Source organism: Phyllostomus hastatus, unplaced genomic scaffold (assembly GCF_019186645.2).
Source record: "Phyllostomus hastatus isolate PE091 unplaced genomic scaffold, TTU_PhHast_1.1 phas_scaffold_55, whole genome shotgun sequence".
Taxonomy (NCBI): Eukaryota; Metazoa; Chordata; class Mammalia; order Chiroptera; family Phyllostomidae; genus Phyllostomus; species Phyllostomus hastatus.
Window position 1 is genome coordinate 2,466,569 of NW_025334035.1, and position 22,733 is coordinate 2,489,301.

The window sequence follows — 22,733 nt, forward strand, 5'->3', positions numbered from 1 at the left end:
AAGAGGGGGGACCCCAAATGGGCATTTGAAATGAGGTCCAGAACTCAAGGTGTCCAGGAAATTTTAGGATGTCCTTACCTCCCCACCACGGGTGTGGGTTGGGGGAAGGGACAAATGGGGCAGGGCCATTGAGAGCTGTTTTGCATAGCAACAGCTTTGCAACTAACCTCTGGTGTGGTCATTTAACATATCTATAACCTTTGGCTGGTTGCATAGATATATTAAATAGCTGTGGCCATGCTCTGAGCCAGGGGAATGGAAGTAACTTCCCTACCAAGATGTGACTATGGGGCAGGTCCCCCTAGTTACAGCGCCTGCGTGGGAGCTTGGAGAAGATTGGCTCCATGACATGGGGCCACACCTGCCCAGACCCACGGTGGCGACCAGAAAAGCTGGAAAGGACAGCAGATTGAGGGCAAGTGTGGCCGAGTGTGGGAGAAGTCGGAAATGGGGCAGCAGAGGATGACTGGCACAGGGGATTTAAACCGAGACAAGGCAGCCATTGAGCGGGAGCCACGCGGCTTTGGCGGAGAGGAGATTCCCGCAGCCCTGTGAGAGAGAATCAACATGAAGATTTAGCAGAAAGTCGCCACTCAGCTTTGGCAGAGTGGCGACCGCCCTCCCCCGCCCCGCCCCCGCAGCTTTGTGGAGAGAAGCACGCAGTTTTGGCTGAGTGGGGACTCCCATAACCCTGGGAGAGAGAACCATGTGCCTTCGCCAGAGTGGGGACCCCCGCAGCTTTAGAAGGGGGAACCACCACCTGGTTTTAGCAGAGATCCCGGCGACACAGCTGAGGGTGCCGGGAACCCAGCAAGGCCTCCCAGTCAAGACAGATTACTTGGAAGAAAGCGGGGGGGGTGCTGCCTGAGCCAAGAACTTCTATTTCCTTTCATGAGATATGGTACTCTGGACTGGGCAAGGGGGGAAGGAAGGACTGTGTCTGTTTGTGGGTGTTTTAAGGCACTTTAGGATTTTGATGAAGTCATTAGGTCACTACTTTAAGTTTGTATAGCATTAAATAAAGATTTCCTTTCCTTTTCACGAGTCTCTGGCATTGAGAGACATCTTTCCTATAGACGGCAGACAGAACGGACCTGGGGGTTTCTTTCCATAATAGTATATCGTCCCAGGCCCCCCTTGTTGTTCTATAACACCCTGGTGACTTTGGTTCAACATTTACACTGAGAGTGCCCCTCTGTGTGATTCAGGTTTGATGCCTGGGAGGGGTATCCCTCAGTTGTGTTTGTCAGTAAAAAAGAATTCTCCAGAAAGTGCTTTGCTTCATCACATTTGGTACCTAGGAAGGGGATTCTCCAGGTTGAAACCAAACTTTGCCCATAAAGTTTATAAGGATGCCCAAAGTGACAGGCACCCAAAAAATACGCTTGCAGAAGGAAGGGTGCCTCTGAGGACATTCACATTTAATGGGCACTGGGGAGAGGTCACTAACCATAAGGAGGAGTGAAAAAAGAGAAACCCACACCTAAACTCGCCATGCTCGGCAGCCACCACTTGGTGGCATCATGGGGCACTTTGGTTGATGAAATCAACAAAAATTGCAGGTCAGAGAATAGTATTTGGTTAGCTTTTGGATAAATATCAAATAAGATTTCAAGCTTTCTTGGCCAAGATGGGGCTTCCTTGATACCTAAAAGCTTCTCTATTCACACACTGAATTAGAACAAAAAAATAATGTCCCTCCCAGAAACAGCAGGAACACTGTGTTTAAATAGGTAGCTTGAGAGCACTAAATAAAACCAAGACACTACTATCCCTTAAAAAAAAAAAACCTCCTCTTACTGGGGAAATGCCTTAATAGGTGAGAAAAGGAAACCAGCACCTATGGAACTGGAACAAAAGGAATGTCGTGGGAAAACATTTCCTCTTCCCTTGTGTAACAGAAGGACAAGGGGCCAGGGGGGGCCAAAGGCAATATACTATTACCAAAAGGAACCCCTCAGGTTCATTGTGTCTGCCACCAGAGGAAAGATGTCTCTCAGTGCCAGAGATTCATGAGAAGGAAAGGAAATGTTTATTTAATGCTATACTAACCTAAAGTAGTGACCTAATGTCTTCATCAAAATCCCAAAGTCCCTTAAAACACCCACAAACACATACAGTCCTTTGTTCCCCCTTTGCCCAGTCTGGGGTACCATATCTCAGGAAAAGAAATAGAAATCTGTGGCTCAGGCAGCCCCCCGTTCTTCCCAGTAATCCGTCTCCACTGGTAGGCCTCCCTCGGTTCCAGGCGCCATCGGCTGTGTTGCTGGGATCTCTGCTAAAGTTGGGTGGTGCTTCCCCCTACTAAAGTTGCAGGGGTCTCCACTTTGGCAAAGCCTTGAGGTTCTCTCTCCACTGCCCAATAGCCATGGGAATCCCCACTCTGGCAAAGCCTCGTGGTTCTCCCTCCCTGCACTGGCACAGGTGAATGCTCCTCTCTGCACAATGGCTGCCAAGTCTGGGTTTAAATCCCCGCGCCAATCTTCCTCTGCAGCCCCATTTCCGACTCCTCCTACAATCAGTTACACCTGCCAGTAATCTTACATCCTTCCAGCTTTACTGGGCTGCCATCGTGGGTCTGGGCAGATGTGGCCCCATGTCATTGAGCCAATCTTCTCTGAGTTCCCAAGCAGGCACTGTAATTGGGGGGACCTGCTCCCCAGTCACATCTTGAGGGGGGAGTCCCTTTCTATCCCCCTGGCCCAGAGCATGGCCACAGCTATTTAGCATATCTAAACAACCAGCCAAAGGCTATAGGTATGTTAAATGACTATGCCATGTATTAGCTGCAAAGCTGTTGCTATAAAAAAACAGCCCTGCATGTTCTTGCCCTGTGTGTCCCTTCCCCCAACTCACACCTGTAGGGGGTGGGGGGTGAGGACATCCTAAAATCTCCTGGACACCTTTAGTTCTGGACCCCATTTCAAATACCCATTTGGGGTCCCCCCTCTTGGCTGCACCCTGTAGCACTCCCACAGTTGGGTACATGTGCCAGCACTCCCATATCCTTCCAGCTTTACTGGGCTGCCATCGTGGGTCTGGGCAGATATGGCCCCATGTCATGGAGCCAATCTTCTCCAAGTTCCCACGCAGGTGCTGTAACTAGGGGGACCTGCCCCCCGTTATGTCTTGGTGGGGAAGTTACTTCCATCCCCCTGGCTCAGAGTACACCACAGCTATTTAACATATCTATGTAACCAGTTAAAGGTTATAGATATGTTAAATGACCACAGGTTAGCTGCAAAGTTGTTGCTATGCAAAACAGCTCTCAATGGCCCTGCTCCATTTGTCCCTTCCCCCAACCCACACCTGTGGGGGTGGGGGAGGTGAGGACATCCTAATATTTCCTGAACACCTTGAGTTTTGGACCCTATTCCAAATCCCTATTTGGGGGCCCCCCTCTTGGCTGCACTCTGGTACACTTGTACATGGGAATCAAAGCCAGCTTTACTGAAGACCCTCAGAAGATTCCTCACTTCCCACCTCCACCTGCCCTGCCACACTGGCCACCTACTGCTCCATTTCTTTTTCTCCCCCACATTCTTTGTTTCCCAAAGGGCATCCACCCTTCTATCCTCAGGCTTTCCCTCCTCCCCCAGTGAAATCTGCCCCTTTTAACACTCAGGCCTTTGAGGGACACTGCACTTTCTGAGGCTTCCAACTTGATTGTGCACACTAGCTTTCCATTTTTGTGTGTGTGTGTGTGTGCTTGTTGGTAAGATGATCTTAAGGAGAATCCCTAAAGTAGAGGATTTTGAACCTGTCAGAGACAATAAAATGCCTTCTTGGGTTTTAGAAAAGGCTTTAAAGAAATTGCTATAGCATGAAACATTTTGGCCACTAAAGTAAGAACTTAATTTAGTGCATCTTCCAGAAAACATATTTGAATCCATAATTTTCCTTTGTCTTGTATCATTGTGATATCTCTTTATGCATGTCTCTGTATGGATACTACAGATAAGGTATATTTTGCTACCAGGTAGTATTGCCATATATTTGTAAATTCAAATTTAGGTTGTAAAACAGCCCTATTTTATTGGCTTAAAACGAATGAGTGCTCATGCCAATTGAAGAAATAATAGAAACCAACATGATTGCTTTTCAAGTTCATGAGATCTAGGACTCGTCTTTAATAAACAAAAACTAGCTTAAGGAAGCTGTTTTAATTAAGAAGGACATGCAACTGTCCAGTGCTCTGCTAGCTTTGGGACTAGCTGACCAGATGGGAAAATAGAGCTTAGAGATCTCAGTCTGCCGTTTTGAAAGGCTAGCAGCCATTTCTATTGGCATGAGGGGCCTCTCATGCAACCTGCATTCAGAGAGCAGCCTGCACTAAGCTGCCTGCCTCCTGGACTGAACTCCCTGCCTGCTCTGTGTTCCTGCTGTCTGAGTCAGCCCTTGTAAAGCAGCCCCTGGATTCCTATTTCAGCCAATAGGACTGAAGCTTTCCCTGTCCAATTAGAGCTATTATAGCTGTATCTCCAATGGCCTTCCTTGGACCTTAGATGTCACCAAGCAATCAGAAGTGACTCCATTCTGACAAACAGGACAGTACTGTTGGATCAATCAAACTGTGGGGATTTGCAGGCCTCATTTACATGAAGACAAACCAGTCAGGGACCAGGGACAGGAAGTTCTGTCCATATAAGTCATTCCCTGGGAAGCTCTGGGAGCACATTGTGTTGTTCCACCACAGAGTGCGTTTGCCTGGCTGGAGCTCAAACAGCAATGCCAGAGCAGGATGAGCAGACCACTGCAGGCCAGAGCAGACCTGCACAGAGCCTGAACAGTGAGGAACACATCAGGTCCCTCTAGTTGGAGAGGACCAGGCCCCAAGGCCACTTGGCCCATGGCCTCCTCACGGGCATGTTGTTTTCACAGCCAAGCTGTATCACAATTGAGCTGTTTTGCATTGAACACAGTTTCCTGTCCTGAACCTCAATTTTGGGATTCCTGTTGGCATTGAAGTGGTGGTGCCTATGACTATCAGTTGACACTAGGCTAAAACAGATTGATTATTTCCAGCATGCAAACAAAAGGGACAAAAACTACAAGGAAGACTTCCGGCCAAGATGGAAGTGTAGTTAGACACACTGTGCCTCCTTGCACAACCAAAATGAGGTCAGCAACAACTTAGAAATAAGATAACAACTAGATCTGACAGAAAATTAAACTGTATAGAAATCAGACAACCAAGGAGTTAAAATACACACATTCATCTAGACCAATAGGAAGAGCAGAGTTGGGCAGCCAGACAGAGAGGGGTCGTGGCACAAAAGCAGTGGCACCGGGTGCATAAGGCATCCTGGGCGCAAGACCGCAATAAGCAGACCCTGGGCACGCAAGCAGCTAGCAGACCTAGTGAGGTGGTGATTGTGAAGCAAGGCAGTGCGCACAAGGTGGCTGGCTGTCCAGGCAGTCCCACATTTGAGCACAGATAAACCAGGCAAAACTGGGCAGTGAGACAGACTACGCAACCCAGGGTCCCAGCTCCAGGAAACAGAGCCTTAAAACACTGATTGGGGACACCTGTGGGGGTTGTGGTGCTGAGAGAGACTCCTAGCCTCACAGGAGAGTGCATTGGAGAGACCCATGGGGTCCTAGAATGTGCACAAGCCCACCCACATGGGAATTAGCACCAGAAAGGCCCAGTTTGCTTGGGAGAAGGGGTGGGAGGGACTGAAATCTGACAGAGAGAGGAGTGGGCACCAGTGTTCCCTCTCGGACCCCACCCCCACAGATAGCATCACAACCCAGTGACTGGGTTGCCCCACCCTGGTGAACATCTAAGACTCCGCCGTTCACTACAGAACAGGCACAACCAGACCGCCCCCCGACCCGACAAAAAAAAAATGGCCCAAATGGAGGAACAAATCAAAGCTCCAGAGCCAATACTTTAAGCAACCAAGAGATAGCCAACTTATCAGATGCACAGTTCAAACCACTGGTGATCAGAATGCTCACAGAATTGGTTGAATTTGGTAGCAATTTAGATGAAAAAATGAAGGCTACAATAAGTGAAATGAAGGAAAATGCACAGGGAACCAATAGTGATGGAAAGAAACCTGGGTCTCAAATCAATGGAGTGGACCAGAAGGAAGAAAAACAACCAGACAGAAAAGAATGAAGCAAGAAGAATTCAAAAAAATGAGAAGAAGCTTAGGAACCTCCAGGACATCTTGAAACATTCTAACATCCGAATTATAGGGGTACCAGAAGGGGAAAAGGAAGAGCAACGAGTGGAATAGTTATTTGAACAAATAATAAAGGGGAACTTCCCTAGTCTGGCAAAGGAAATAGACTTCCAGGAAGTCCAGGAAGCTCAGAGAGTCCCAAAGAAGTTGGACCCAAGAAGAAACACACCAAGGCACATCATAATTACATTAGTCAAGGTAAAAATGAAGGAGAGAATCCTAGAAGCAGCAAGAGGTAAGGCGACAGTAACCTACAAAGGAGTTCCCATCAGACTGTCAGCTGATTTCTCCAAAGAGACCTTACAGGCAAGAAGGGGCTGGAAAGAAGTATTCCAAGTCATGAAAGACAAGGACCTACATCCAAGATTACTCTATCCAGCAAAGCTTTCATTTAGAATGGAAGGGAAGATAAAGTGCTTCTCAGATAAAGTCAAGTTAAAGGAGTTCGTCATCACCAAGTCCTTCTTATATGAAATGCTAAAGGGACTTATCTAGGAAAAAGAAGAAAAAAAATATGTTTAGTAAAATGACAGCAAACTTATAATTATTAACAACCATACTGAAAACAAAAACAAAAACAAACTAAGCAATCAACTAGAACAGGAACAGAACCACAGAAATGGAGATCACATGGAGGGTTAGCAACAGGGGAGTGGGAGGAGGAGGCAGGGGGAAGGTACAGAGAATAAGTAGCTTAGATGGTAGGTAGAAAATAGACAGGCGGGCAATAATAGAATGGGAAATGTAGAAGCTAAAGAACTTATGACACATGGACTTGAACTAAAAGGGGGGAATGTGGGTAGGACAGGGTGTGTAGGTTGGAGGGGAGTGAAGCGGGGGAAATGAGACAACTGTAATACTATAATCAATAAAATATATTAAGAAAGAAACTACAAGGAAGGAAGCCCAAATGTGTCCACGGAGCTGTGGTTGCTCCAGGATGGTTATGGCTTAGCCTTGAACAGAGCTCAGCATCAGGTCGAGCAGCTCTTGTAATGGGGTGCAGCCAAGGAGGGGACCCACATAGGGATTTGTAATGGGATCCAGAATTCAGAGCATTTAGGAAATATTAGAGAGAATATATATATATGATGTCCTCACCCCCACCAGTCTGAGCTGGGGGATGGGGCCCATGGAGCAGGGCCATTGAGAACTGTTTTGCATAGCAACAGCTTTGCAATTAACCCCTGGCATGGTCATTTAACATATCTGTAGCCTTTAACTGGGTTCATAGATGTTAAATAGCTGTGGCCATGCTTTGAGTCAGGGGCATGGGAGTGACATCCACCCAGGATGTAACTGGGAAGCAACTCTTCCTGGTTATAGCACCTGCGTGAGAGCTTGGAGATGATTGGCTCCATGCCATGGGGCCACACCTGCCTGGACTCACTATGGCAGCCCAGTAAAGCTGGAAGGATACGGGAATGCTGGCAGGTGTAACTGATTGTAGGACGAATTGGAAATGGGGTTGCAGAGGAAGATTTGCACTGAGATTTAAACCCAGGCGTGGCAGCCATGCAAGGGGAGAACCATGAGGCTTGGGTTGCTCCCTTTTGTCACATGGCTTAGGAAGCAGGAGAGACTTTGCCTGGAAGAAAAGGGGTGAAGGGGCTCTTGCTTGTGGGCCGTGAGAAGGTGCCACATGGTTTTGGATTAACTGGAGATTGCAGCGCCAACACAGCGGATGGTGCTGGAACCAAGGGACTGCTTGAATCACGGACTTCTACTTCTTTTCCTGAGATATGGTACCCCAGACGGGGCAAAGAGGAGAAGGAAGGGCTGTGTGTGTTTGTGGGTACTCTAAAGAACTTTAGTATTTTAATGAAGACATTGAGTCATTACTCTAAGTCTGTATAACTTTTAAATAAATAATTCCTTTCCTTTTCACCAGTCTCTAGCATTGAGAGACATCTTTCCTCTGGCAGCAGGCAAGGCAAACCTAGTACGGGGTGGGGTGAACTCCCAGAGAAAAAGGGGGATCCTTTTGGTAATAATATATCATTCACTCCCCACCCTGGGTCTGTTCTGTAACACTCTGACAGCTCAGGAGCAGGTGTGTGTAGGTCTCACGTCCTTAACAGGCTCCTGACTACTTATAGTGACTCTTCTAAGCAATGCTCATTCCATTTTATTTTTCCTGTTATCAGATGGTTTCACTAAACTGTAGAAGGTGCATAACCTCTGGATTCTGCTTCCATCGGAGACTTATCACTATCACTTGTACAGAAGGGGACTTTGAGGGAGGATAACGGTGGCCAGAGGAAAAGGAGGATTAAGTGAGTAAGGTGAAAGGATTAAGAATTACAAACTGGTGATCACAAAATATTCACAGGGATATAAAGCGTAGCATAAGGAACAAAACATTATAATAACTATGTGCAGTGCTGGGTGGGTACTCAAAATAGTGTGGGGATTGGTTTATAAAATATATTACTGTCCAATCACTATGTAGTAATATAGCTGGAACTAATATTGAATATAAACTATAATTTAAAAATAACAGCAAAGTATGTATAAATGCCATAGTGGTTTTGATAGGGGACTCAAGACTTGGAAACTTTTAGCTTAATGTAAAAAATTAAAAGTCTAGCAAGTAATGTTTATGTTAAAGCTTTCGTTTCAGAAACTACAGATAAGGCCCATCCTGGCTCCCAGGAAAACAGCCTACCTCCTGGGGCACTGCTAGAGATTACCGCCTGTGGACAACTGGAGGCATCCAGGCCTTTGTGTTCCAGGCAGAGACAGACAACCACCCTCCCCTAGGAACAACTAACTGCCCAGGACAGGGATGTTGCAGCTTCTTTGACCTAATCCTCCCTGAACCTCAAAGCCCTCACCACGCCTTGTTTATGCCCTGGTATAAAAAGTCTGGCCTGGAAAGAGAAGGCAAGATGGTCTGTTAGGGTATCACGGGTCAGCTGAATGAAGCGCCCATAGAGATTCAATCGCTGTCATTGCTTATTGTGTTTATTGGTGACAGGCAGCCCGAATGCCGGTGTCTTTTCCCATTACAGTTTTCCCCTGCATGATGATTTCAGCCTCTCCCAAGCCCTCAGCCAGTGGAAGGGGAAACATGCCCCAGCAGCCCCATCCATGACAGCCTTCTCTTCCCAAGTGTCACTGCAGCCTCCTACAGCTCCTCCTAGGTGACCTGGCTTTTGGCAGTGGAAACAGACTCCTCCAGAAGTGCTTCCCAACAAACCCTATTTAGTAATTCTATTGAATTAGACATTTAGCTCAACAAACTGGGGAGTGGAACCAGACACCGAGCTTGCTCCATCCGGAAGCCACAGCACTTCAGCAAGCCTGATTTCCTAGGAAAACATTTACAGGTTTATTCACAAACTGCAGGAGGCTGCCTTCTTCTCTGCCTCTCAGACTTAATCCTCCAGGAAAGCAGGAGCCTTTCCCTGGAGCTCAACCAGGGAGACCAGGCACCAGGAACCTCAGACAAGGAGGAGGAGGGAAAAACCCTCTACAGTGTTCACGAGCAGCAGAAGCCAAAATAGCCACATGAAGGGGCAGGACCCAGGCCCGGAAAACCCAGAAAAAGGACCTGAATGGACAGGGGTCACAGAAACTGGCAGGTCCCTTTACAGAACCTGCCAGGGGCAGGCCCAACCCAAGCCTGGGAAAAACCAGAACGGGGCAGGTCAACAGAACAACAAAACACACTTGGGAGCAGACTCTGCCATAGCCAGTCCTGAAAACAGGTCATTCCAGTTTCAATGCTGGTGTTAATTTCTTCCAGGGCTTCAGGACTGGGAGGAGGCAGACTGAGGAGCACAGAACAGTGAGTGTCCAGAACATCCCATCCCCTATCCCTCCCCTGCACTCTTCTGATGGCCCCAAGCCCTGACCCAGCTGCTCAGTAACCTGACCCCTCCCAGTATCCCCCAGCCCCTCTGTATTCTTCCTTCCAGTGCTTTTCCCTGCCTCTCCCCTCCACCTCCCTTCCCCTAAAACCATCCATTGGCAGATTCCCTGGGGCTTACGAAGTGGGTTCTCAATGCTGAACAGCAGTTTACCAGGTGATGATAACAACCCATGTGGAGTCTTGCACTGGGAGGTGGTTGGTCCCAAGGATGAGTGCTTATCTCCTCCTGCCTGATGCCCCTCACTACACTCCCTCCCCAGAGATCAGTCCTAATGCCCTCAAAGCCAGGACTGAGAAGTCCAGGTGGGCAGACAAGGCCCTTCTCGCAAACCAGGTCAGGGAAGCAGAGATGGCGGATAGTATCCAGCAGCAGCTGGCCCAAAATTTGGAGTTAATGACGAAGGAGCAGCTGAAGGAGTTCCAGCGGTTGCTGCCTGACCAGGATCTCTGCAAGCAGTCTCCTGGTGTGCCCACAACTCAACCAGAGAAGGTGGATAGCATGGAGGTGGCCTCACTCCTGGTGGCTCAATACGGGGAGCAGCAGGCCTGGGTCCTAGCCCTGCAGACCTGGGAGCTGATGGGTCTGAGTGAGCTGTGTGCCCAAGTCTGGAAAGAGGCAGCCTTGGAGTCAGGTGAGTAGGCAAAGTGCCCTCTGAGTGCTGTCTATCTCCTGTCCGCACCCCCCATCCCGCACTGAACCCCATCAGTCCTTCCTCTGGGCAGTGACTGGCAACTGCACTTTCAGAGGGTGATCCAGGCCCAGACCAGGATAGAGCTAGGAGGCTTGCTGGGGCAGAGGGGCCTTTCTGGAACTCACTACTGGCCAAGGTCATTCCCAGAAACCCATGTGGTTGACACAGTACCATGGAGGGAGAGCTCAGAGGGCCAGAGGGACCAGAGGCTGACACTCAGAAGACACCTGCAGGAAGGATGTGGGTTTAACACCTACCTCCCAAGCAGGGACTTGCCTGGTCTCGGGCTATAAGCACAGAAGGGAGTGGTCGAGAAGCAGGTTCCTATCCTGGCACCACCATAGTGGGCAAGTTGCTTCTCTACTCTCTGCACCCATCTCCCCATCTGTAAAGTGAGCGAGTAAGAACCTGCCTCCTGGGCTGTGGGAGGGTGAAACAGAGAATCCATGTTAGACATCTAGCACACAGTTTATTCCTAGGTAGAGCCCCGTAACTTGTTCTGCTGCTACAGTTGCTACCACTGAGGATGTCACTACTGTTAGCAGCCATGGGAGGCAGAGGCTTTAGCCTCCTGTGGGGGGAGCTGAGGCACAGAGAGAAGTCGTGAGTTACATGGGGAGGGAGAGGCAGAGCCAGGACACAGATGCAAACTTCCTGGAGCCAGGTCAGGACTTGTGCCTGGCAGTGTCAGAGCGTCCTTCTGCCTGAGAGGCTGGGGCAGGGTGCAGTGGGTGCACTGGTCCCTCCTGGCCTCTCTCAGTAATCAGGGTCTCTGCTTCCTGATTCTTCCTGGTTGGAGGACCCCAGCATCAGTGCCCTGGCTCCTGCCCACCCTGCTCACCAGCCTCATCCTCCTTACCCACTTCCCATAGCCCAGTCTCCCCCATCCCTCTACTCCTTGGTTCCAAGTGGAACTTTCAATAGGGCTCCCCTCCACCACTGTACTGAAACGCTATGACCCTGAGTCCTGGGACCCCTCCAGGACTTAGAAAGAACTTGAAACTCTTGCTTGACATATGGACAGAGCTGGAAAGAGAGGCTTGCATTGCAGACCCAGCTGGGTCTGCAAGGCAGCCAGTGGGTATGCACCCAGGTGAGGCTGTAGTGCAGGAGGACCTGGGACAGGAAGCTGCATAAGGAGGACAGAGGAGCCAGGATGGGGTGGTGGGGCCAGTAGGCCTAGAAATGATCTTTCAGGAACATTCCAGTGTTGAGATCACATGCCCTCTGATTTGACAGAAGGTAGACTGAGACCCATGCAGGCCAGGCAGTGAAACTAACACAGCCAGGTGCCATGTGTAACAGGGTCCTGACCCAGACGCAGCTCGGGTGCTGGTCTCAGTGATTCTGAAGTTCTGTGGGCTCAGGGTGGTAGAAAGTTCCAAGGAGGATTCTGTTTTCCAGGTGAACCCCAAGAGGAGGGCAGGCTTATTCCTCAGCCCAAGCCCATTCCCTCTCCTGACTTCTATCATTTTGGCCTTCCTCACACTGAGTCAGGAAGCTGAAATCTCAGCCACACCCTGGCCTCTTTCTCTTTTCATCCCAGCGTCCAAATCCACACTCACACAGCACTTGGAAACAGAGCCAGGGCTGGGACCTAGAACCAGTGATTTCTCCCTCAAGTCTGCTGCTGCTTTGGGAAGGACCCCACCCCAGTTTCCATACCCCCTTCACTCTTCTCCTTCCTCCTGTGCCCACTCTCACTCCTGCTGCTCCCAAGCCCTGGAGCTGAAGGTCACAGGCTCAGGCTCCATTGTCTGGTACAATTACAGCTAATCCTGCTCTCTTTCTGTTTTCGATTGCATTGAATGTATTTACATCTCTTTCCTTTAGTCTATCTGTGTCCTTAAAGCTGAAGTGAGTCTCTTGTAGGCAGCATATAGTCAGGTCTTGGGGTTTATCATTAATTTGTTTTCATATTTTATCCCTTCAGCCAGACTGTGCCCCCCTCCATAGAGTGATTGGAGAATTTAATCCTTTAGCATTTAAAGTAATAACTGAGAGGGAAGGACTTTTTTATTGTTTTTGTAACTGTTATGTAAACTTCCCTTATTCCTTCCTTCCTCTCTTGCTGTTTTCCTATGTGATTTGATGATTTTCTACAGTGGTAGCTGTGATTTCTTTCTTTTTGTCTCGTGTGTATCTGGGTTTTGCTTTGTGTCCACCATGATATTTACATAAAACATCTTATACTTACTGCAGTCTGTGTTAATCTTATAACAATTTAATTTCAACCACATACACAAATTCTACCCTTTTACTCCCCCCATATTATGACATTGATGTCATCATTTACATCTTCTATATTGTGTATCCATTACCAAATTATTTTAAGTACAATTATTTTTAATACTTTGTCCTTTTCTTCCTCTTGCAGCTTTACTCATTAAATTTATTACTGCAATATAATAAAAAATGTTGTGGTAGAAAAGGAAACCACACTAGTAATAAATTTGTTGCACTCCTCCCTTCCGGCACTGAGCAGTCAGTGAGTCCTGACATCATTGCTGTCCCATCGATGAGTCAGAACTTTCCCAAAGTTAAATGCACACGGAGTCTTGTCATAACACTTATTATCCAATATCCATTCAATGGAGTTTGCAAGTGTAGGAGGTCTCCAGACCATTTCTCTAACTGTAGTAATGTACCATCTCAAGACTATATATTAAAACTATAAAAAAATTCAACTGTAAAGAAAAAAGAATATTTTCTTTATAAACATTCTGTGTCTCTTACTACCAATCACATATTCTTTTGTGAACCCTGAAAAACTTCCCTGTAAATCTGTATATTTATACATATATATATATATATATATATATAATGAGTATGTTTATGTATAAATAGATAGATTGACAGAGTGTGTTTGTGTAAAATGTTGGTAGCTGCAATTCCTGAAAGTTCAGGTGTTTTCCTTAATCATCAGTATTAGTGTCTACAAATGAATGCAGATATATATTACTTTAGGAATTAAATATATAGTTGTGAAATTTACACAAGCCAAGGGACAAGAGGAAAATGAACTAGGTGGATGGTGTATTTGTGGGTGAATTACCAAAACACCTGTCTTTTCGAGTCAGCCATCCCCTAGCAGGTTGACCTCAAGGATATTCTCTCTTTATTGCAAGCACACCCCCAAAGGCACTGGAAGCTCCCTCACTACTATCTCACCAGCTGGTGCCGGTATTGTTACCAGCAAACAGGGTCGCTTCCTGGAGTGTTTCAGAGCCAAGTAAGGGCAAAGGACAGCAACAAGGGCTGCTGGGACCGGGGATCTTCCCCTTGCAGTGCACTGTAGGTCACTTCACCAAGGGCAGCTTCAGTGCATTCCAGCTGAGCCCAGCGTCTTTGTGCTGAGGGTGCTGATGATGTGAATGGTTTGAACAGTCTAGGGCTGCTTCCAACTGAGAAGGAACAAAGTGAGCACACTTGCCCCTCTTCCAACATTCATTCTCTACAACTGGCTGGTGTGGGGTCTGGGGGTGACCTTGACTGTGGAATGAGGGCCTGGGGTGGCAAAGGGGAGGCAGACAGAAAGAAAGGACCTGGACAGAAACATCAACCAGGCAAAGGAAACCAACAGGGGAGGAGCCACTGGATAGAGAGGAGCCACAGGAGACAGGTGACCCACCAGGACTTCTTGGAGCCACCCACTCAGCTCTGGGGAAGTAAGTGTGGCACTGGGGCCTGGAGGCGGCAGGGCCCACAGGGAGGACATCACTGAAGTCCTCCAGTGAGGCACAGCTTCTCCCCATGCTCACTGGTGAAGATGGGCCTTCTGTGGTGTCCCAGCACCTGTCCATGTGTGAACCTGCTGCTGCCTGATGCAGTAGACTTTCTTCACAAGGTGCATCTTCAAATGTTAGTTCTTCCCTGACACTTTGATAGACATGGACAAGTCATGGCAAGAATTTTCTGTCCCTAATGAGGAAATCTCCCTCTGGCACTGCTCACTGAGCACACACCTGGCCTTGTGGCATGTCGTATCACAAGTACCATAGTTTCCATAGTACCACTCTGCCTGCTAAGCAGACCCTGCCCCTTCCCCAAGTAGCTGGTGTATTGGGCATAGGATGGGGACAGGGAGGACCTGTCACTGAGGATCATCACTAATGCTGGGGCACATGGCTGACCTGTCCCCTACGTGTTTGCATTTCTGTCACTAGGGTTGTTCTTGGGTTTCTCAATTACCTCCATGCTCTCTCCCTTTTCAAAGGTGAGCTTCTCAGTGACTGAGCTGAAAGGGTACATTTTCTGGACCATATGCAGGACGTAGGTGCCCCACCCATTGCTGGGGTGAGCTCTTCAGCAGGCTCAGGAAACTGAGGAGCTTGGCGGCCATCTCATCCACCTCCTCCAGGTTGTAGGTGGAGGGGATCCAGCCCAAGTGCCCACTGTAGCTGCTATGCCAGCAGCCATCACTGCACTGCTCCATGAGAGTGACTCATGACCACTTCACCAGGGACAGTTCATCTACACTCTTGGTGACATAGGCAAACTTGACAAAGTCTGGGATGTTGAGGTTGTAGATGTGGTTAGCGCTGTCCGCATTGGCGGGGTGCTCAGCATCCATGCTGGGTGTCAGGGTCGTGTCCCACCAGCTGGTCTTCCTCTTGGTCTTGCCGAGGCCTAGAGTTTCCTTCAGGTTCTTCATGAGGAAGCCCTTCTCAGGCTGTTCTTCCTCTCTACATAATTGGATAGCACATAGCCTGTCCTGCTGCCCATGTTCCTCACCTGCCACCACGTCCTGGAGTCATTCAGCAGCCACTGTGCTGGTTCTTCTTCTTTTTTTTATTTTTTTACAGTATGAATAATATTTTATTTGAATACATACAGTTTGAATGACTATCTCACATCCAAAACGGTTTTATTAGTTTTATTGTTCAAAATGGTGTTAGTAGGCAAAAGACCTCATTGACCAAAAAATTATATTAATGTAACAAAATCAAGAATGATGTGCTGATACCACACAGATTATGAAGTGGCTGTAAGCAAGCTATTCCTCCATCCCTCACAGAAAAAGGGGATCAAGAGTTAAAAAATACCTTAGAAAAATAAAATGGTACCTGTAACACACTTACATAAAGGTCAAGCTTGAGAACTATTAATCCATGGTTCTCAAAAGTGAGAGAATTAAACATAAAGCTAAAATCTGGTAAATCTTCTCATTTTCTTTTTTTTTTATTTTGGAATCTTTTTTTTAATTTTAATCCTTGTTCAAATACAGTTTTCTCCCTTTTACTCCCAATCCAGCCCACCCACCCAACACTCCCCACTTCTCTCCCATTACCACCCTCCCCCTAGTTTTTGTCCATGTGTCCTTTAAATTTGTCCCTGTAACCCTTTCCCATTCTCCCCTGAAATTCCCTCTTCTCTCCCCTCTGGTCACTGTCAGCCTGTCCTCTATTTCAGTGTCTTTGGTTATATTTTGCTTGTTTCTTTGTTTTGTTGTTTAGGCTCCTGTTAAAGCTGAGATCATATGGTATTTGTCTTTCACTGCCTAGCTTATTTCACTTAGCATAACGCTTTCCAGATCCATCCAAGCTGTTGCAAAGGGTAGGAGCTCCTTCTTTCTGCTGCATAGAATTCCACTGTGTAAATGTACCATAGTTTTTTGATCCATTCATTTACTGATGGGCATCTAGGTTGCTTCCAGCACCTAGCTATTGTAAATTGTGCTGCTATGAACATCGGGGTGCAAAGGTTCTTTTGTATTGGTGTTTTAGTGTTCTTAGGATATAGTCCCAGCAGTGGAATTGCTGGGTCGAAAGGCAGATCCATTTTTAGTTTTCTGAGGAAGTTCCATACTGCTTTCCACAGTGGTGTACCAGTTTGCAGTCCCACCAACAGTTGTGCTGGTTCTTCTTCATGTCGAGTTCCTGGTCCTGTTGGGCAACTCAGTCCCACCTGGCTGTAACAACTTCTGTCATCTTTCATAGAGTCCGCCTTTGGTGCTCAGTTAGGAGAGAGGACTGGCAAAACAGAACTCCTGAAAAGGTGAATTTTTTAGCCGATGGCAGAAGTTACAAAGCTTCAGGGATTCCCCAATTTAAATCCCACTCAAATCTCAGCAGAGACTCTGATCTAGGAATTCACTTGTAGAAAGGAACATAAAATCTGACCTGTCTGAAGGGACAGAGTCGACACCACACACATTCTCACTTTGTCCCAGAGGCTGTCACACTGCTCAAGTCAGGTGCCTGATCTTCATCACCCAGTGACCTGCAGCATTCCCCAAAGACTTCCCAAGGCCACCACCACTGTCCTGCCACCAGTGCCTCCAGCTCCTTCCACCAGTTCCCAGGAGTTGCTCCAGACTGACAAACCCTCCCCCCACTACAAACTTCTAGCTTTGTTGATACTTTTCTCCTTTAACCATTCTGCTAGAGTTGTTTACATACCACTGTGACAGCATTGCATATTCTAAATTTGACTATATACTTACCTTTGCAAGTGAGATTTATACTTTCATATGCTTTCACAATACCAGTTAGCATCTTTTAGTTCAGATACCTGGAGAACTCCTTTCTGCATTTCTTGGAAGTTAGCTACAGTGGTAATGAACTACCTCAGCTTCTGTTTATCTGGAAAGCCTTCATCTCTCCTTCATTTCTGAACCTTTGCTGGGTAAATTATTCTTCACTGACAGCTATTTTCTTTCAGCACTTTGAATGTATCATCCACTCTCTCCAAGCCTGTGTATTTTCTGCTGAAAAACCTGCTCACAGCCTTATGGGGCTGCCCTTGTGTACGGTGAGCCATTCTGCTCTTGCTGCTTTTAGATTCCCTTTGTCTTTGATTTCAGACAATCTTAGTATAATGTGAGGAGTGAAGTCCTTTTGGGGTGGGGTCTGTATCAGGACCTAGGAGTTTCATGTACCTACATGTCCACATCTCTTTGCAGATTAGGAATTTTATATAACTTTCACATCATGAAATATTCTTCTTCTTTGACTTTTCAATTATTTAAAAATATAGCAACCATTCTTATGTCACAGGTTGTACAACAGGTGCCCATCTAGATTTGGCCTGAGTTTGCCAACTCCTGGGCAAAAGCATAAATGAATATGTAACTTATTAGAAGTGTTAGTGGTAGGAGGAGAGTGTTGAAAGTTAAACAAATGTATTCTATACCTACATGTTCCATCTTTCCCTCCCTCACCTAGGAATCACAGAAAAATTCCAGAAGCAAAAGAGAGAGAGTCCCTACCCCACACAGTCATGGAAAAATGAGGATATCCAACAAAAATTCACACAACTGCTACTTCTACACAGATCTCAACCCAGAGGATATTATCTGCCGCTCTGGATGATGAAACATGAGGTGACAGAGAATCAAAAACATTTTATTGAGGTCGGAGACTTATTTGGCCCAGACCCAGGTACCCAGGAAGAGGCTCTCACAGTCATATTGCATGGGGTTGCTGGAATCGGGAAGTCCACCCTGGCCAGGCAGGTGAGGAGAGCCTGGGAGGAAGGCAGGCTGTACAGGGACCGCTTCCAGCATGTCTTCTACTTCAACTGCAGAGACCTGGCCCAGTCCAGGACAATGAGTCTTGCTGAGCTCATCTCCAAAGACTGGGCTGGCCCTGCAGCTCACATTGGACAGATCCTGTCTCAGCCAGAACAGCTGCTCTTCATTCTTGATAACTTGGATGAACCAAAATGGGACTTTAAGGAGCAGAGTTCTGAGCTCAGTCTGCACTGGAGCCAGCAGCAGCAGGTGCACACACTGCTGGGCAGTTTGCTGAAGAAAACCTTACTTCCTGGGGCTTCCCTGCTCATCACAGCTCGGATCACAGCTCTGGGGAAGTTCATTCCCTCTTTAAAGCAGCCACACTGGGTGGAGGTCCTGGGATTCTCTGAGTCAGCCAGGAGGGGCTATTTCTACACATACTTCACAGATGAAAGCCAAGCAGTTAGAGCCTTCAACTCAGTCGAATCAAACCCAGCACTCTTGTCCATGTGTGTCATGCCCTTGGTGTCCTGGCTGGTCTGCACTTGCCTGAAGCAGCAGATGGATCACGGGCAAGAACTCTCACTGACCTGCCAGACGACCACTGCCCTCTGTCTGCACTACTTTTTCCACATTCTCCAAGTTCAGTCTCTTGGGACTAAGCTCCGGGACTTCTGCTCTCTGGCTGCTAAGGGCACCAGGCAAGGAAAGACCCTCTTCAGCCCTGAAGACCTCAGAGAAAATGGGTTAGATGAGGACATCACCTGCACTCTCTTAAAGATGGGTGTTCTTCAGAAGCACCCCAGCTCTCTGAGCTACAGCTTCATGCACTTGTGTTTCCAGGAGTTCTTTGCAGCAATGTCCTGTGCTTTAGGGGATGAGGAGTTAATAAGCATCAGAAGCATGAGAGACTTGACAGAGGGATATAAGATGGAGGACATGTTTGGGGACCCAACTACATGTTTTCTATTTGGACTTTTGAGTGAGCAGGGGATGAGAGAAATGGAGAGCATCTTCAAATGCCAGCTGTCTCAGGACAGGCATTACAAGCTGCTAAGCTTGGCCAAGACAGAGGTCAACTTCATACAACCAGACCTAGAGTCATATTGTTGGGACTTGCCCCACTGTTTTTATGAGATTCAGGACAAAGGTTTTCTGACAGAAGTGATGTCTGATTTCTCTGGAACAAGTACATGTGTCCAAACTGAAATGGAGCTCCTGATGTTCACTTTCTTCTTTAAATTCTGCCAGCAGGTGAAGAGGCTTCAACTAAACGAAGATGGACCACACAAACAAACCTGGAGGCTCTCCAATGTAGTTCTGTGAGTGCTCCCCTGCCCTTCCCTCCAGCTCCTCTGCTGTTCCCACTGTCCTGGGACCTGTAGGAACTCCCACTGGCCTGTCCCCTGTGGCTAAAGGACTGAGGTTAATAGGGACTTCTAATGGCCAACTCTGACTGCCATTCTCTGTCCACCTAGGACCCTATGCAGCAGTGTCTGAATATGTGACCTTCCCTACCTGCTCTGGGAGGCCTGCTGTGGCCCTGCCTTGTACTGCTGCTTCTCCCCCTCTCTGTCATGAGGGCCACCTTCGCTCCTGGTGCACAATCACCCCCAGGCTCATGTCAGCTCCCATCCACCCAGACCACCTGTCTCTGCTTCTCCCTCTTGACATGCTTCCCTCCAAGGCACTGCTCACTCAGCTGCTTCAGGCATGCCCTTGATGGTGTTGACTATGACATTGTCCCTAATATGTCCCCAACCACCTAAAATGTGTATCTCCAAAAAAGGGTCTCCATTTTTCTCTGCAAAACCAATTTTCTTGTGTGTGTCAGTGGTGCACAGTTGCACCATTGCAGGGACTCCCTTGAAAGCCTACCTGAGTATGACCAAGTGGCTCTCTCCCATCATTCTCCAAGCCCAGCAGCACCATTAACTTCCACATCCAGTTCCCCACCTCAGTGGCAGTATAGATCCTTTATTTGTTTGAGTAACTCTTTCCCCTGTAGACTCATTTCATAAATGCATATTAAGGACTGATTTTATGGCAGGCCATGTGGATCACAGATTAATAAAATACATATGTGTCTCAAGGAACTCAAATCTGGGAGAGAAGACAGACATCCATCCAGTAACTAGAACAGAGTAGAAGGACTCTGACAAGACAGACACGGATGAGGCAGGATGGTAGCCCTAGAAAGGGAGGGATCCCCAAAGTGCACCACAAAAAATCACAGACTCCAAGGAGGAAATGTAGGGCTTGGGTGTTGTATTTTTGGATTTATAACATTTTTTTCTAATATAAAACTTATGTTTGTTGTAGGAAAATGAGGACATATAATACACAACAAGGTCAAAATTAATTATTAGCCAGAATTCCATCACTCAGAGATCACCATCAATAAAAATGCAAGTGTATGTCCTCTAGTCGTATTTTTATGCACATCTCTAAAGCAAAATTGAGCCACACTGTACACTTCATTTCACAGTGTTATTTCTTTATTTTTATACAAAGACTGTCCTCTCATGCTATGAAGTAGCCTAATACAATGTCATTCAAATGAGCATATGGTGTTCCATAGGGAAGGTGCCACAACTATCTGACCATTATCTCTCGTCAAGCACTTAGGTTATTTCTAGTTGTTATGGTTACAAAGGTGAACTCGTCTTTAAAGGACCTGGGTACAGGTGTAACAAGTGGTGGTGGCCTTGGAAGTACCCTGAGCAGGAAGAGGCAGAGGTGAGGTGAGTAGCATGAGGAGCCAAGGGCACCATGATGAAGAAGAGAGTTTGCAGTGCACAGTGACACCTGGAGTGTGGAGGGACTCCCATGGGAAAGTCAGAGGCTGCAGCTGCTGTGGGCAGGGGGATTTTAAAGACACTGAGTCAGCCAGGCAAGACAGAGAGAATAGCAAGGACACTGTAAACACACAAGAAGTCCAGGAGGAAATGATAGAGGTTGGCCCAAGGCTGTGGGAGGGAGACAAGGACCAACAGGAGACAGGATGTATGAGCAGCTCAAGTATTTGGTTTGTAATTAAGCACTGTGCCTTTTGATAAAAAGTTTTATTTTTTTCTTTTCATCTCTTTAATTAAAGATTAGAGTTGGAAAATGTGCAAAAAAACCCAAAAAGTTTAAAAATGAATTATTCAACTTCCCCAAAACTAAATAACTTTTTTTAAAAAAGAAATAAATAGATTGCTGGGGGAGAGGGGTATAAGGGATATTTTGGTACCTTTGCAGCATGAATACATCTTAGAGCTGTGAACATTACAACCACACTGAGATTTGTGAAAGTCTCTGTAGCACTTTCACGTCCTCATGGAACCCTCCGCAGCAGGGCCTCTTGTCCCCTTCTGGCAGCGAGGAAACTGAGTGAGGCACAGACCAGTGGAATTCACGTGCTGACAGCTGGCTCCAGAGCCTCTGCTCCTCGCCTCTGCTTGGCTCTGCAGACCTGGGAGGGAGAAGGGTGAATGGAATTGGGGACTTATCGGGTCAAGGTGCTATTAGGCTGTGAGGGTGGAGATAGTTGGCAAGAAAAAAGAGATGTCATTTTGCAACGTGAAACAGAGTCTGAGTCACTGTGCCTTGGTACTAGATAAAATCACTTAAATAGTGTGTGAAAATGTATAATTTAAATTGGTGGAAATTACACAAGGTAGTCTGCACTTAAACTCCCAGACAAGGCCCATCATCCTCTCTCCACATCCTGCAAATGTCCCCTTCTGAGACAGTCGCCTTTGCCATCTCTCTCCTGGACACCCTTTCTGTGTCTTACTATCCTGAGAGGGGACAGGGTCCCACATAAGCTGGACAGCAGCATATGTAGTCAGACACAACATCCAATCACCAAATTATCTTTTTTTAATTAATCTTAATGTATTTTTCCACTACCGTTTTGTCCTCTTATATCCCCCTCCCCCAGCAATCACCACATTACTGTCCATGTCCATGAGTCCTTTTTCCTCTTTGGTCAATCCCTCCAACACCTAACCTTCCCACTGCTCAGCTATCCTACAAAATTATCTATAAACTACTTGTCCCAGACTGTTCCCTCCTCCAATCTCCTCCTTTCCTTTCTGGGAACTGGGACTTCACAACATCTGTGACACAGAAAGAAGAAAGGTAGGTCTGCATTGAAGAGAAGATGACTGTCTGTCTCCCCAACTTCTGTGCCAGACCCTGTGCAGAGCACTGCAGATCAAAGAGATTAACAATATCAGCCCCTGCCCACAAGAATGTCCCAAACTGAGGCAGAAATAGATCCACCAAGTAAACACTGCAGTTCACAATGGCAGAGGCTGAACCCACAATGTGTGGTACAATGAGAAACCACACAGAAGAGGGGCATTTAACCCAGGGTGGTGGAAACAGAGGGGCCTCTGGGGTGGCTGACCAGCCCTGGGGGTCACCCTGCCTGCTGCAGCCTGGTGCTCAGAGGACCTGAACCCCACTGTGTTGTGCAGGGTTGTGCACATGACCACCCTCTCAGCACACACAGAGGTCTCATC

At 47.2% G+C, this 22,733-nt stretch overlaps 1 protein-coding gene and 1 pseudogene across 1 annotated transcript in view; one reads left to right on the forward strand and one right to left on the reverse strand.

Moving 5' to 3' along the window:
• The first annotated feature begins 9,970 nt into the window (after positions 1 to 9,970).
• Positions 9,971 to 22,733, forward strand: part of LOC123809494 (NACHT, LRR and PYD domains-containing protein 1-like) — a 50,450-nt gene continuing 37,687 nt past the window's right edge. Inside the window, 3 exon segments of the mRNA XM_045824694.1 lie at positions 9,971 to 9,987; positions 10,406 to 10,703; positions 17,930 to 19,541. Of these exon segments, the coding sequence (XP_045680650.1) occupies positions 10,421 to 10,703; positions 17,930 to 19,541 (1,895 nt within the window). The 5' untranslated portion in view covers positions 9,971 to 9,987; positions 10,406 to 10,420.
• On the reverse strand, positions 14,481 to 16,693 carry LOC123809467 (annotated as a pseudogene).